The sequence below is a fragment of the Sinohyriopsis cumingii genome, chromosome 18 (genome assembly GCF_028554795.1).
Source record: "Sinohyriopsis cumingii isolate HCF-2022 chromosome 18, ASM2855479v2, whole genome shotgun sequence".
Classification (NCBI taxonomy): Eukaryota; Metazoa; Mollusca; class Bivalvia; order Unionida; family Unionidae; genus Sinohyriopsis; species Sinohyriopsis cumingii.
The window spans coordinates 82,148,606-82,165,683 of NC_142978.1; the positions used below are offsets into that span (position 1 = coordinate 82,148,606).

The 17,078-nt window shown below is 33.5% G+C and overlaps 1 protein-coding gene across 1 annotated transcript; it reads right to left on the minus strand.

Moving 5' to 3' along the window:
• Positions 1-767: 767 nt before the first annotated feature.
• On the minus strand, positions 768-17,078 carry LOC149777162 (uncharacterized). The gene is made up of 20 exons (XM_089941858.1): positions 17,060-17,078; positions 15,473-15,525; positions 13,516-13,560; positions 12,863-12,946; positions 12,290-12,364; positions 11,371-11,484; positions 10,258-10,317; positions 9,517-9,582; positions 8,534-8,611; positions 8,084-8,155; positions 7,639-7,701; positions 6,994-7,080; positions 6,371-6,454; positions 5,671-5,733; positions 5,424-5,483; positions 4,268-4,387; positions 3,791-3,814; positions 2,925-3,032; positions 2,346-2,493; positions 768-1,122 (listed from the first exon to the last, which is right to left on the minus strand). The coding sequence occupies exons 2-20, from the start codon at positions 15,522-15,524 to the stop codon at positions 993-995; spliced, it is 1,533 nt and encodes a 510-aa protein (XP_089797984.1). The 5' UTR covers position 15,525; positions 17,060-17,078; the 3' UTR covers positions 768-992.

Here is a 17,078-nt window from a genome sequence, read left to right on the forward strand (position 1 = left end):
GAAGTTACGGTTACAGAATGAAGGATATTCATATCAAAAGGTGGAGACTTTGCCGACCATTTATAAATGTGATTCAGATTCGTGTTCACAGCCAGGATGAAGCGCCATATGAGGAGGAGGCGGAAGTGTTTGAAACTCTTTAGATGAGAGAAAGAGGTGTCTTAAAAAGTAATTGAGAGTGTTTAATGACGTAAAGTTGATTTCGTAATTGAGATCGTAGTACCTGGTATATCACGGGGAAATCAAAGTAATTTTAAAGAGAAAGCGAGACAAGAATACATGAACGCTATGAATAGAGTGATTGGCAAAAAATAATAATTTATAATGTATTTTAAGCCATTGTCTTCTTCTTCCAGTCCTTTTCACTGCTACTCTCATTTGTTCGGTTCGAAATTAATTAAGAAAATACCTGAATTATTGCAGTTACAGTTGATCATTTGTATTTCATATAGTAGAGAAAATACATCTGTAAAAACTTGTGAATTTGTTACTTTCACCTCTTTGGTTGCTCTTTCTTTATTTATTTCCTGTACTATATTCTGAAATAAAAATGAGATTTATCTCTGATATTTACTGCAAAAGTTTTAATTCCTTCTAGAATTTTTGTATTTTCGTGTATGTTTCGTCACAGCCATTCTTTTCAGCTTGACAGCGGATTCAAACAATTTTGCCTTCAGTCAGAAAGCAAGAAATCTATTAAAGGATGGAGGGAGGAAGAACTGAACAAAGGAAGGATGGATGGACGGAATTGATAAAGAACGTTACAATATTTTTAAAGTGTGATTTTATTTGTAAAATGGAAACACAGTCTGAATAATTTTAACATCGAAAAGAATCAATATGGGCCGAAATGCGTTAGGACCGAGGGTGGCCGTTTTCTATCAGACTGGTACAAACAGGAATCCCGACTGGCTATGCGTTGATATTCTTCTAATTTTATATGACTTCGGAATCAAATTTCATTGTAGATGAAGACACTAGTGGAGAAGTGTTTACTTGTTAAGGATAGCGGAGAGAATGCGGTTGTTTCCGCCATGGTGCATCTCGGGATTCTTACGGATGGCATGGTTCATTCCCTCGATGCGGTCTAGTTTCTCTTGCAGCATTGTGTTCTTCAGGCGGCTGGAAGATAAATGGAGTGTGATAGTTTTGATCATCTTTAAATAACAGCTGATTATCAGTCACCAGATCAGTTCTTCTCTCTATGATGCCTATAACTAAAGAGTTAAGGACCTGGAACACTCGTTACAGCGTCCGCCTCGGAAGCGGGTGGTCGTGGGTTCGAACCTCGGCCGAGTCATACCAAAGACTTATAAAAATGGTACTTACAGCTGCCTCGCTAGGCGCTCAGCATTAAGAGGTCAGTGTTAGGACTGGTCGGTTTGGTGTCAGGATAATGTGACTGGGTGGGACAACATGCTACATGTCTACGGCATGATGCCCCAGTGCTAGACATCACTATAAACTGCCACACTGCAGATATCGTAGCGATATGACTGAAAAATTGTTAAAGCTACGTTGAAAAAACCTAATCACACACACACACACACACACACACACACACACACACATCTGTAACACTCCAAACTAGTTAAGATGTTTTCTCTTCTGCAGATCACCAACTTAGCTCAATCTAACGTCAACACCCCACCCCAGCCATTTTCGACAACTAGCGTCCTGATTAGAACACCCGACTTATCAGCTCAATCTAATTCAACAAAAAATTCAGACTTTCACTGCTGAAATATCTTTGTTGCAATCGATTATTGTCACTAGTTGAGGGCTTCCGTTTCGACTAAGAAGATAAACCTGAACCGTTTTATCCCAAACGTTTTCATCCAGGAACACTTGGCATGTACTCATAATCATAATTCATAGTCAAATTAACAATGATAATCATAATTCATATTCAAATTAACAATAATAATCATAATACATAATCATAATCACAATAATTGATAATAATAGAGGCAATTAATTCTTGTAATTGCAATGTGTTTTAGAAGTTTAATTGTAAAGTCGTAATAGTAATGGGATCGATAATTAGGCATTTTAATGGCGTAATGTTTACGAGGCAGATCATCAAGTCAATTAGGTCCTAATAGCTGTGGGACAAGATATGAAATGAAATGGGATAGACCAATGGGCCAAACATTCCTATTAATATTTACTTTCTTAATCCATGATGTTTCAAGCTCATAAAGATCAATTATAATAAAATGTTTGTTCGTTTTCTAGTTTTCTTTCTTTCTTTTTTCTTTTTTTTTTTTTTTTTTTTTTTTGATCGTGTATGCTGTGGATATATGAATGTGATATGAGAACACATGATAACAGTGTGCACTTACTAATGAACAAGGTCATCGAGCATTTCCTCCACTGCATCCTCAGACATGGAACCAGATCTGAGTCCGGAGCGGACCTTCATGATGTGGTTCATAATTTCTTCATCATCACCAAAATTCAGAGAAGGGTCAGTCGAGACTTCCTTGCCAGCTAAGTAAATGAGAAACATATACATCAGCATAAAGCTTAATGTGTAGTTTGGAAATTTTGGGTACAATTTCCACTTAATAATTGATCTTAACGTTGTTTAACGTAACCAGATTTAAAAATAATGCCTCACTACCGTTGGCAGATACAGAAGGTGTTATTAATCAAGAAGATAAAAACTCACTGGGAAAGAGGCGCGTTCTGTCTCCCGAATAATTTGTACAATTATGCTTGAGTGTCTTTACAACCGATGCTTAAAACGCTTCTGGCGATATTAACAAAGCATTTAAGATGTGATAAAAGTAATTTCAGACAACTGTATATGTTTACAAAGCAGATGACTATTTGCTTAAAATATATTAAAATCAGATGTTGCGAAAAATGGGCACATAATAATAATAATAATAATAATAATAATAATAAAATGTACTCACCAGGAAGGGAGGCTGGCATGACAGCTGGGACTGGGCGTGCGTGTCTTTCTTCTTCCATATGATGTTCGGGCTGCTCAACGTTGACCTCAATTTCAAGGTTTAAGTTAGCTGAAATTCATGCGTTATTATTATTATTGTTATTATTATTATTGCTAGAACCATTAAACTTTAATCTTGTAAGAGAGCAAAGAATAGTCGTTAAAATCTATGCTGGTATTTGCACCAACATGATAAATTTTAAGATGATTTTCCAGACAAAATCGGATAAAAATTTGATTACAAAATTATCATAAGCCGCAGTAGCTCCGTCCGTAAATAGTGGGACTCATAATTTAAGGGCCGTAACTTCAATACCCAGGCCAGATGAGAGTCTAGACCATTCGATCGACATTATAGATATAATGACCAACGTAGATCGTGATTTGCCGTAGCACTGTTAGAGAGGAGAGCTGGATCCGTGATGTGCTCTACCTGCGAAATGCCTGTGTAATTATTATCCCAATACGTAACATTTGTACCCATTGACCTATACTGTATTAGCTTTTGATCACAATTTGATTTCATCGACTGAGAATTCTTATTTGAGTTGGTAGAACGTCCGACTCGTAATCCAGAGGTTGTGTGTTCAATACCAGCCCAGGCCAGTCCTGGCCGGATGCCTAAATGTGTCCGTGACAAAGGCACCTGCAGTAGAGTGTACATTTCTATTCCCTTTACCGTGTACCTCAAACTGGCATATATTCATGGCATAGTTACATTCAGCTATCGGATTATGCGTCGACAGATAAATATCCACGCTCTTCGTTATGTATATTATGCTCATTATGTAGGTTACATACAGTTTTGTAAATTTAATTTATACTTACGATATTCCATGTGAGGCATGAACTCTGAAAATGCACAGAAAATATAAAATATGCATGAGATAAAACTAAAATAAGACATGGTATACATATTACACTGGCCTTTAATATTTTTTGATAGCTGAATTAATTTAGTACTCCTATTAAATTTTTAAATTTGTATACTATAATTGGTGACTGAAGCTCCTTAAAAAACACTTTAAATATCATAAATACAGATACACGTGTATTAATAGAAAGTTTGTTCCTTTAAAAGAAGGTTTGATTGTTACGTGCCTTATAGTCTTTTGATGCACGAGATTTTAATTTAATTTTTGGGCACTTTAGTCTTTACTATGTTGATCTGAATTATCGAATACACAAAGTTGTTGCATGCACATCATTGACTATTGAAATTATAAATGTCTGAATGTAAGTTCCTAATATAAGTTGCAGCACAATAACTGACGAAGAGAGAAAACGAAAACGGAAGTGACGTACGTGGTGGCATCATGTTTTGGGGCATTGCACGTGGTGGCATCATGTTTTGAGGCATCTTGGGAGGCATATTTGAACCCTTGTGTTCCTCAGATGGTGGTGGCATCATCATATTCATGAAGGCTACAGTGATAAAAGAAATGTGAAGGCCGTTTAGGTGTGTGTCCAACCAGAGCTTCCACCCGGTGCGAAACATTGTTCTTTGATAAAATATGAAACATTTTAGCTGTAATAATATGCCAGACACAATAATTAGATTCGAAGTCCGTGCATGAATAAGGCGTGGACTCAGTACTATATGCCTTTTAGAACGGCGAATATTATCGTCCGACGATTTAAACCATAGTCAATCTGCGGACATATTACGAAAGTGGTAACGAAAATCATCTTAAATATTGAAGAAAACAATCAACCCCTACACTGCTCTTTTTCTGCATCGAAACCCAATATCGCCAAATCCAAAACATTAATTATATTTTGTCTCAGTGTGTGTGTGTATGTGTGTGTGTGTGTGTGTGTTTATTCTTCTCACGTTCACAAGGTATCCCATTTGTACAAATAGAAGGTTTTCTATCTTTAAAAAGATACTTTTCACCTTACATGCAACACATTTCTTGAATAAAGCACTGTAACCTATTTGTTACAGTAAGATCTTGTTTTGTAAGTCTTAAAACTACGTGTCATACTTGCTGGTAAAGATCGTTACATAGTTACTCATCAATAACAGTCGATGTTAAGGCTATAATTTGATTTCTCTCAGTAACACTTTAAAGGATGAGTTACGTCTTTATTACAACTTTTCTTTAAATGCAGTTTTATTTTGTCTCTATCAATATCTTATTATTGAAGAACACGTTGTTGTACTTGTGATACCAGTGTTATCGACTTGATATTTTGAGGAAAAGCGTACGTAATATGTGAATTGGGTTTTGAAATCACGCATGTTCACGCTGAAAATACGTATGTGTACGCTTTACGCTAAAATCCATCATGTTCACCCTGAAAATACGTATGTTTACGCTGAAATCACGTATGTTTATGCCGAAAATACGTATGTTTACGCTGAAATCACGTATGTTCATGCCGAAAATACGTACGTTCGTGCCAAAATCACGCGGACATTGTTATGTTTAAAGTTCTCTGATGTTCTTTGGTGTACCTGACTGGGCGTGTTGCATCATAATTCCCATGAGTTGATTCTGCAGTTCTTTCATGTTATCTAAAATAAATAAATAAATAAATAAATTTACTATATGATAAATAATTATGAATAATATAACACTTGAAGCAGATTAACGATTTGCTGCATTATGTTTTATTCGTGGCTGAGACATATTGGGCTAACTCAGACAATTTATACACTACAGTACTATTAAATACATTGAACATAATTTTAAAGATCTTACCGAATTTGATGCCCATCTCATTGAGCTTCTTCTTGATGGCAGTTGTCATTGCTTTTGGGTCATCTGTTTAACAAATAAATAAATAAATAAATAAATAAATAAATAAATAAATTCAATAATAGAATGTAATTAACTAAACCTAGGCCATTCGATGAGTCCAGCGAAGACTGAGAAAAATGAGTCTGGTTCTATGCAGTTCTTTTGTCGTTTAAAATAAAAACGAATACTAGTGTTGTTTAATTAAAATGTTGTTTTTTATCTTCTGAATATTCTTGAATTCACAGATGATAATCTAAAAGCTTTTAATAATTCAGATAATTTCTCCGTACGAACTTTTGATCATTTTGAAAGGAAAAGCAGCCAGTCTCTACACATCTGGGTAATTTAGACAATAATTAAAACAGAAGCAGATAAGTATAGATTGTGAAGCTGCTTTTGACCACTATTATTGCAGATGACTGCAATAACACGATGCATCGTTTTACAAATGACACGACAAAACTTTGGAGAAGAACGTGAAAATGGGAATGTTTTACTTCCGAGGGCAAATAATTTTAAGTTAGTTACACCAAATTTCAATACAATAGACATCACCGCCTTAAATAGGGCGAGATCTCATTGAGTCACGCGAGAAGTCTCATTGAACAAAACTAAGATTAGAGTGGAAGTATTCAAGCTGAAAAGTTTTTTTTTTATATACCTGATTCTACTTCAATTCCCATATTCTTCAGTTCCAAGGCAATGGAGGATGTCAGCTTTTTCTGGACAGTGGCCATATCGTCATCTTAAGGAAATATATAAAATGCAATATTCGAAATTCAGAACATACAAATGGATTATTTGACCGATATGTTCGCTTCTGGATATTTGTTGGTTATATTTGACCCCAAGCCATGTACAATATCTGCAAAATATTTGGGCGCGATCAGTACGATGCTTGTATAATCCATGTAAACGACTGTAAAATAATTGTTTTTTAAACGTTTGGAAAGGTATAGTTTCCCACACATATGTTACACATTTAATACCTAAGTTACTCGCCTGTATGTCTTATATGTGAAATATATCATATTTCCCACGGATCTGAAACATATATTTATCCCCAGTTTTTATCACATACATAAAATAAAAGTTAGGCAGATGTAATTCACATGAACATGGAAAATATGCAATTCCCATATACAGGGAAAATATGCAATTCACATATACATGGAAAATATTTAATTCGCATATATTAGGGGAAATACGTAATACATATGACACGACTCGTATAAAAATTCCATTGTTTAAGTTTATTCTTGTGTATATGTGAAATTGAAATACCTTCCTTAACATCTATGCCCATCTCGCGCATCTCTTCAACAAGGTGTTTCTTGACCTTCTCCTTCATTACCTCGGGATCATCCTTCTCTGTGAAACAAATATTAATTGGATCACAAAAGACGTTAATACGACGACGTTGGAAGTACTCCACTCTCCAGGTTATTGCATAGTAACATAGACTGAGCACTTGAAGAAATGTGGCACTTTTACAGTTTTATATTTTTCTCAAGAAAACTATTAGCATACAAGTAATAAATGTTTGGGATTAAAATATTACAAAACCTTCACTTTCATGTGTTGTTGCTGTTGTTAAAAATCGTGGTATTGACGCGAATTTATTATACAAATTCGCCATCTTAATAGACAAAAATAAGGAAATGAAATCGAAAGAAAATAAACAAACAATTATTTTGTAGTTGTCTAATAATTTACATCTTAGAAAATGATGTTTGAATTAAAACATTTATTTCCGATAAAATCGTTCAGTTGCAATGAACAAAACACGATATAAAGCCTTAAAATTTGGCCATCATTGCATAAAAATGATTTCATAAATAAACATAAAAGCCAGTATGTGAAATTGTTAGTTTCCGCAGACCCGTGTGACAAAAACAATATGATTTGATCAATATATAATTTGCATACCATCAATGTCCAGCATTTCTAAAACCTTTTTCTTCAGCTTTCCAACGACCTCTTCCATGTTATCTGTTAATGAAAATACATGATGATGAAGATGATGATGATGATAATAAAAGTCAGGGTCATCGCGTCATCATCGCCATCATCATCATCATTATTATTATTATTATTATAGAAAACTATACTAATATTGCTACAACTACTATTACAACAGCATTAATTATTGTGGCAGTATATGCATTACTGTATTGAAAGCTGCACCAACAAGCAACAATTATGGTTACGTTAATTCAATAAATGGTCTTTTTTCCCCTTAATATATAAATAGTGAGCTAATTGTTCATTAAATGTACAATTAATTGACCATTCTGGATATCTCATGTGAACTAGTAGCTACCTCTTGGATGGAGACCAATTGGTTTTATCAATTGCTACAAGCGCTACTTACCTGCATCAACATCGTGGATCCCCAGTTCCTCCAAGCTATCTTTGACCAATTTCTTCATAGCTTTTGGGTTGTCTGAAACGAATACATCATTTTAGTGCATGCACAACATCATGAACAGTGTTGTTAAAGTTTGAGACCTCTCTTTAGGACTAAAGCATGTGTATTTTCTTTTGGTAACCAAATTTACAATTGTTTCAAAATGTGGAAGTTATACAAGGTCATTGACATTATATGTAAGCGATAGTAACTAATATTTATAGGGTATCAACGTTTCCATTTCAAAAAGAATAACAATCATAATGTTCATGCACGTATTTCTGTTCGATTGAATGATTTGACCCTATTAAAATAATCATAGATTTTTATTTTTCGAACAACAACTTACCAGTGGAGATTACCATTCCTTAAGAGTGAAATGTATAGAGTTGTATTTTTGGTAGAACAACTTACCAGTGGGTATTCCCATTCCCTTAAGAGTGGCTTGAAGTGCTTTCTGTGGATTCTGCATAAGTTCGTCCAATTTCACACCTTCAAAGAAAGATGTTAGACATAAACATAGGTTCATGTAATACTCCGTTATTTGTCAATATGGGTCAAAGCTCCGTTTCCGATTGGTGAACATCTTCCGTTTACTCGGAACTAATCTACAGTCATGTGTCAAATTCTCAAATTTAGATTTTTTACACTTATTTTGTAAAAAAGCCATTATTGGTTATAATGTTTCTCACCATACAAATTTCTTCGTTACTATAAACGGAGCTGTATGAGAATACTATTCGGCATTGAAGTTACATAGATTGTTTGGATAAATACCGAGTAAATTATCTCTTCAAATGCAAGACTATCGACATCTGATTGTCTTTTCCAAGTATATCGACACCCAAGAGAGCTTTACCAATAATGATGTCGATGATAAATTATAGATAGAAGAGACATCTGAACACCACAATTAGTCATTTTTACGATTTTTATTTTAGTCTAAAGCAACAACTGTTTGCTCTACGATTCATATCTAGCGAGGTAAGAGAACAGAAAAAAGTTACACTGATAAACTGATAAAACCAATTGGTGTAAACCAAGCGGTCGCTACTTTTCATGTACTAATGTGATACCAATTTTTAATCTCTCGCATGTCGTTGATATTTTCAGATTGACACAAATCCCAGAATGTATGAAGTATACCTTACATTGCTACCAAATATGTCTAGGTTTGGTATAATATCTAGATTAGATAGTGATAAATATTTTAAACATAAAATCATTGCTGTCTGGTAATTGTGGCATGCATGAAAAACTTCATGTTTTTTTTGGTGTTATTTCTTAAGACACTGGAAACTTATGGGATATTCTGAGAGAGAGAGAGAGAGAGAGAGAGAGAGAGAGAGAGGGAGGGAGAGAGTAGTAGTAGTAGTAGTAGTCGTAGTAATAGTAACCTGGCATGATGTTTTTCAGCTGCTCCTGCAATGTTTCCATCATTTTCTCAGGGTTACTCAAGTCAACTGCAATTTGTCAGAAAATGATACACATGGTGTTAATATCTTAGGCTAAAAATGACATAAATCTGTATGATTAAACAATGCCGGTTAATTTCTTATATAGAAAACTGAATTTCCATCGTTGATTGTATCGAATACTTGAAACTGGACTGCCGAATTTGTTGTTCACGCGGCACTAACATCAGGCACTCCATATTTTAGGATGCCAATTTATTGCAATTAATGTTCATCTGGAATTTTACAAAAGAGAATGCTCGGGTGATGATGCAATTCAGGGAGCTGTTGTTAGTTAGTGTGCGCTATGTTTGCAGCAGAAGGTCTAGTGATAAAAGATGGAAGACACCCGATGACCGATATAAATATACCGCACCGTTATTTTATACTGGAAAAAGCGACCATACAGACCTATTTGTGCGAGAAAGATGAACCATCAATCTACTAGTGATAATACATTGAAGTCTAGTGTAAATCGCACAGTGATATTCATAGATATACATTACAGCATTTGCTCGTACAGCGCAGATCTAATTTTGATGTCAAGTAAGATGCTGGCAAATCAGAATTGCACCATTTATTCTACTCTAATTTTCATATGAACAGCTAGCGTACGAATCTGCTACGATGTTAGGAGTTGGGTGGATATCATACAAAGTTACATGCAGTAACAAGGAGACTTACATCCCATTTCTTTGGCCTTTTCCATTGCAAATTTCTCGATTTCCTCAGGGCTTGCATCAGCTGGAATATTATGAAATACAGTAAAATTCTTTTCTGAAGAAATTACTGTTATTTTACGATGTAAGTGTAACAACAACAATTATCTCTGTTATATCCTTTAGATTTTTCTTTCTTGTATTGACATTATTATCGGTTCTTTTGCAAGCAGAGTCCCCATTAGGCAACACCCTTTCGAGTGTGGTACAAATCACCCACATATTATCATCTTCACATGTGTGATCAGAAGACTTTGCGGACAAGAAAACAACACGAATTGAAAGGAGATCCTCTGGGGCATAAAATACTAACTAACCATGCTTCCTTGCTTTTCTTTTTCTCACAGACGTTCAACATTTTTATTTCTGTTTACATAAATGTATCTAACCACATGCATACCTATCTATTCATCCACGAATGGGTGGGATGGGGTTTCGCCTACCACTTAGGTTGTCTATTTTGTTTTTTATTTTTCTGTTTGAAGTAAACACGTATCGAGAACTATTCCTCTGAAACTTTGAGTCCTACCAGCCATGGTCAGCCAGAATAAGTGGCTATTTATCTTTCTTTCTGCACATCAGATGATATTTTGGTCATCATGGAACTTGTCCTTTTTCCACTTGTTCTCAAAATATTAAATATAAACGAAAGCTATGTACAACTCTCGCTTCCACTTCCATGTATGTCTTGAACACATCAGATGAAAAACCAAATTTGAATCTGTTACATATGAGCGCATGATTTGAATATGAAACAAATAAATAAATACATAATTAATTTATTAATGTATTAGTTCAAACAACGTTAAATTTTATTGAAGCTACAAAATTTTGATAAATAAGTAAATGCATTAATTTCACGAAAATATATGTATAGTAAAGACTGTGAAACTAGAAAGAGTTAACGAGTTAATCATTTATTCATGGAAATCAGGCTTTTAAATTTACATGATCTGCCGTATTCCGGAAAATCTATTAATCCTAGAATAGCAGTATTAGAAATAGTGTTCATATAATAATTTATATGCTTTTCTTTTCTGTTCTTGTTTTAAAAAAATTCTTAAGTTTATTTACTCACGGGGAATTCCGAGCATGCCAAGCATATCGCGCATGTCAGGTATCTGAGGAATCTCAAAGGTCTGCTCTTTTTTTTCACCTCCGTTTGCAGTACCCGTTGTCTTGCCGGTGTTCTCTGCAATTTCGATACACATATATGTAGATGCAGACGTATATATCTACCGAGATAAATGAATGAATGGAATGACGTGTGCTTTAAAGAATGGCTTCCTGAAATTATAGTTGAACGTTAAATGGATGAATATGCTTGTCTGTCTGTCTTTAAAGATGTCGGATAGGGAGATGGATAGATAAATGAATGAATAAATAAATGGATCAAACAAATTATCATTCTTAAAAGAAAACGTGGTTATGGTTTGTTTTTCAAACCGGGTATAGACTATGAACAATTGTTGGAATATGTCTACGTTTTCTGATGCCATGTGGGCTCATGAGAATAGAGATGTTTGACGTTTCTGAGGAGATTTACAAAATAAATTACTGAAGGTATTTGATTTAGAGTGATTCGCTTATGATCCAAATGCATTATGACACTCATACGGAACTGTAAACAAGATATTTTAGAAACATTTAATCGGCTTCGTTTTGCAGACCTTGACTGACTTTGAAATTGAAATGAACATTTGCAAAGGCAAATACTTCCAAATATGTTGTGATAAGAGACAAATTTAAATTTTAAGCACATTTTATTTCAGTCTATTACAAAGTGTACAAAAATACCGTCTACACACAATGTGTTTTTGTAAGTCATCTAGTGTCACGAGTGCTGTGATAAACTAAAACGCATTTTACTTTTTAATCATGAAAACAATTTTAACTTGTATTTGATTTGCATTAGATGATCATGCTCGTTTTGGTATAATATAACTACAGATGTAGTCCCTTTTTCTGGTCAGAATAAATTTATAGTTCCGTCTTACGCTCGAATAACTGTTTCAGTTGCTCTGGGGGGTTGTCCAAGGCCTGTTTCACATCATTAATACTCATTCCGAAAGCTGGAAAAACAGAAGACAAAAATAAAAATCTTCGAGTCATCTTAGTGGAAAACATGTTCAAATCACAAAAAATGAAAAGTGAGCGATATAGTTTCATTATAGAAAATCTTTAATTTTATTTTTATTTCGTTTAGTAATATGGAAACAAGTTTTGTCTCGTGCTTTTGAAACACTACTCGCGGCTACAAAAAGTTACATTTAATAATGGTACAAACTCATAATGTTTACCCTACAGACAAATGCAGTAAATTTAATTAAAAACTGATTTACAAAGAACATATAACACTATGGGCGATTAAATAAGAACATAGACAACGCTTTTTGTCACACTTTCACTGGTCCTTAAGCAGTGCCAATATTTAATGAATTCACTTTAAATGTGAAAAACAAAATTTACATGAAAACGGTCCTAATCTTGTTTAGACAAAGTCTCCCGTGTGAGGATTATTTTTGAGTAAGAATAACATAGAAGTAAGTCATGCTTTATAATTCACTTACACTTTGCTACAGAATCCAGGCGCTCTTTCATGGCAGGTGGGAGGTTAGTGAAAGCATCTTTCAGGTCTTCCAGTTTCATGCCAGCTGTAGAAATAAGAAATCAATCAATATCGATAAAAAAAAAAACTAACCAGAAAGAGAACAAAAGAAACAAACAATTAAACACTCTGTCTATAATTAAATCTTTCAATCACTTTTTTGCGAGTGTAGTTTCATTCATTCACTTATCTGCTCAGTTCCTCTGTGTATATCTTGTTTTGTATTACTAAAATGAATTTAATTTAAAATCAAATATTAATATAAAAATCCAGTTCTTTTTCATTGAAAAAGAGACAACTGAAAATTGTATGTGAATTAAAGTACAATTGTAATGTGATTCAAAAATAAATATACTGTTAACTGATTCTGCTGATAAATTCTTCTCAGTCAGACGAAATGAAAATTATGGACTTCTCGGGCATTATGAGATGACTTTACAGGAAAATGTCGTAAATTACTGGCGTGATTCATTGAATTTCCATTGTCATCTTAGTTCATTATTCTGTTGTTTTTTGTTTTTTTTTTAAATTAAAAAAGAAACTCGCTGTTTTAATCTGATGCACAAATTATTGATACCATTATGTTCATAGTAATGATCCAAATAAGCAACTTACCAGGAATTGGTGGTATGGGCATTCCTGCTAGGAGATTTGAAAAATCTGTAATGAAGTTGGACAAAAGCCTTTTACAATATTGGAAGGAGTGAAGCAGGTGGCAAAAGACACACACATACAAGTACGTAGATTATAGATGACAACACTATTACCATTAAGATATTCCCGCTATTACATCTCTCTCTCCTTCCCCATTCCATTTCCTCCTGTTTTATGGAGTCTGCTTGGTCATCATGCTTGCATCAGAACAAAAACTAAGCAATACTCTTTCATTTTGAACCAACATTCAATATAGTCTATTTATTATTTCAACTAACGTATAAAATAGAAATAATCTTGTTATTTTGGCAATGAAACGGTAATATAAACTATTGAATCTTTCGAAAAAGCAAGGCAATGGGGTGGGGAAAATTTGATCATCGAACAGTACAAGAAATTATATTAACATTATGTGATTTATTTAGCAAATGAAAAGCAGGAAAATGTGAAAAGTGGCCCTTTAAGAAAAGGAGACGGAGCTTCGTCACTAAAGTCTAAATCAATGCTCTCGTCAAAATCTAAATAATGTCCAGATGGGGAACCTTTCATTGAATGTACGAGATTTTTTTTACCTTTAAGAACAAATTATTTCACTCATTGGTTATTAAAAAATACTATTTATGAGCCACGATTTCACTAACTTCTAAATGTCACTGCTTGAGTTTGAACATGTACACGTCTAAGCCCGCTGACGTGTAACATTTAATAGCCTAGGGGAATTTCAACACCGTCCGCCTGATTTTCAATTTCCGCCTCACTTGATCATAAACTGTTAATCGAAATACGGAAGTGGAGAGATGACACATTTCACACACGTGTCATCGATATATCTGGTGAGCTACACGTTATTGCAGTAGAAAGAAAAGTGTTGATCACGATAATTCTTCAATAAGCTGTCACAGAATTTAATATATCATTTTTGTTGCTGTTTTTGCCATAACCAATGAGAGAGAGAGAGAGAGAGAATGAATTAACCTCTTTTTTGTGATAATGCTCAGCTTTTTCTTAAGTCGAAAAATATTAGAACATAACATATTTATATTAGTATTTCTATATTATTATTATTATTATTATTATTATTATTAAATTCATATTTCAGATCAATACTACGACCGAAATCTGCTCTTGATTTGATCTATCAAATTTCATTTCTTATTAATTAAGTTTTTCTTTTGGATTTTATTCTTTCTTCGGATATTGAACACACACACACACACACACACACACACACACACACACTGAAAGACAGCTTTCTAAAATGATTTGTCGACAAATTAAGGTCAAGCACAAATTGTTCCTTTGTTATTGCATGCAAAGGCAAGATTTTACGATTTTTCATAATTGAATAAAAACACGGAGCGATACAAAATAAGTATGTAAAGCACACCGGGTGATACTACATAAGTAAATAAAAATACACGGAGCGATACAGAATAAGTAAATAAAATTACACAGGGCGATTTAAAAAAATACACAGTGCGATACAAAATAAGTAAATAAAATAAACGGGGCAAATACAAAATAAGTTTTTAAAATACATTGGGCTGTACTACGAAGTAAATAAATTACACGGGGCGATACTACACAAGTAAATAAAATACACGGGGCGCTACTACTTATGTAAATAAAATACACGGGACTATACTAAACAAGCAGATTAAGTACACGAGGCGATACAAGTTAAGTAAATACAAGAGTCAAGTTCGATTGATATATGCAACGTTTGGAAATTACGTTCATACAAAAGCTCTAGTGTACCAGATGAATTAGGTATTTACTGTACATACTGCTCTAGTGTACCAGATGAATTAAGTAAGTATTGTACATACTGCTCTAGTGTACCAGATGAATTACGTAATTATTGTACATACTCTGATGCATTTTGAAAATAAAGTTCTGAAATAGAGAAGACGCCTACCTTGAGCACAGGCCATACAGGCCAATCCCAGTAACACAATGACAATTTTCATTCTGAAATAAAATAAGATAAAAAAATAATAATGAATTATGCATTTCAATATTTACTTTTAGTAGCATTTGTAATTGATGTTTACATTTTCTTTGTCTGTTTAGTATAATTTAAAAACTTCGTTTAGTAAATACATTTTAAATTGAGATGGAGTAATTTAATGAAAACTTCGCATGGTGTAATCATCTGGTTACATGAATTACATTTTTACACAAGATGGAACTGTAATCAAATTTATGTTACAAACAAAAGGTTTGTACAGTGCAAATCGTGATCGAAAAAATATAAGCCAATTGTCAGATAATTTAAAATTGGATACCTATTGGGCTAATACAAAACGTCGTCTGTATGAATACAAATACTTAAAAAATTTCTTAATTGGAGTTGGCATATGAACAAGTTACAGACTTCTCTCGTTGTTGAATTTTACACGTTATGATAAACAGGAAAGGTTAGGAAAAGACATTCAAATCATAAAAATGTTTAATGGTTTAATGATAGGAATATTTCAGATAAAACAGGGAGAAAATGCATCCCTAGGTATGATTTTAAAACGCGTAAGACAAATAATATGGCTTACATGCATACATGAAGTCATAAATAATATAATTATTAATACAGTATTATCTAAACTCAAGAGGATAAACTCCATTTAACAGTTATCTGATCGTAGATGATAATTAGGGTTAAAAATTATGTTAGATTAATACTTTAATTGCAGGTAAGCTCTTCGATAATTAGAAGAATGATATTTTTTAAGGGTGATTTTATATAGCTGTTACGAAAAATTACAGGTTTTGACGGCTTTGAGCTATACAGTTCTTAATGTAGGCATCTTAAAATTTATATTTTTAAAAAAATATGTAAAACCCTTTGTTGATGAATACTACGTGGAAGAAAAATAATTTTGGGTCTTTTAAAATTTGATCAAATGTCACCGTCCAACTTCATTAAATGAATTTCAGATATCAAACAAAGTAGTCAATCATAAATTTCACCAGTGATCAAACAACTTGCTATTTAATGTGTGTGTGTGTGTGTGTGTGTGTGTGTGTGTGTGTGTGTCATTATGATTCTTAACTTAGCTTTAACAATTTTTCAGTAAACTTAATAAATCAGAATTAGTTAGAAGGAAATCACGACAAGATGTAATAACAATCACTATGCATATGAGGAGAAACACAGGAGTTAAATTGTGATCCCTTGCACATTCCTACCAGGAAATGGATTGGCCTCTACCAGGCACAGAAACTATACATTGCTGCCCCTTGCTTGAACAATTGTTTAACTTAAGAATATATATTCTAAAATGTCTCCAATGAACTTCAAAATGCAATTAGGAAGCCTAACTTTTCTAATTTTTTAAATAAAAGTTACATGATGCCTTTTTATATAGAAACTAAATACATTTTTTTTATGCATGAAAAAGATATACAATTTCCATTAACATAAAATCCACAGATAATGCGCTTCTTTTCCCGAAAGTAAAATAATCTATATTTTAGATGATTGAAAAGGCAGTAAATGAATGCCTACCTTTTAGTTCACTGCTCCG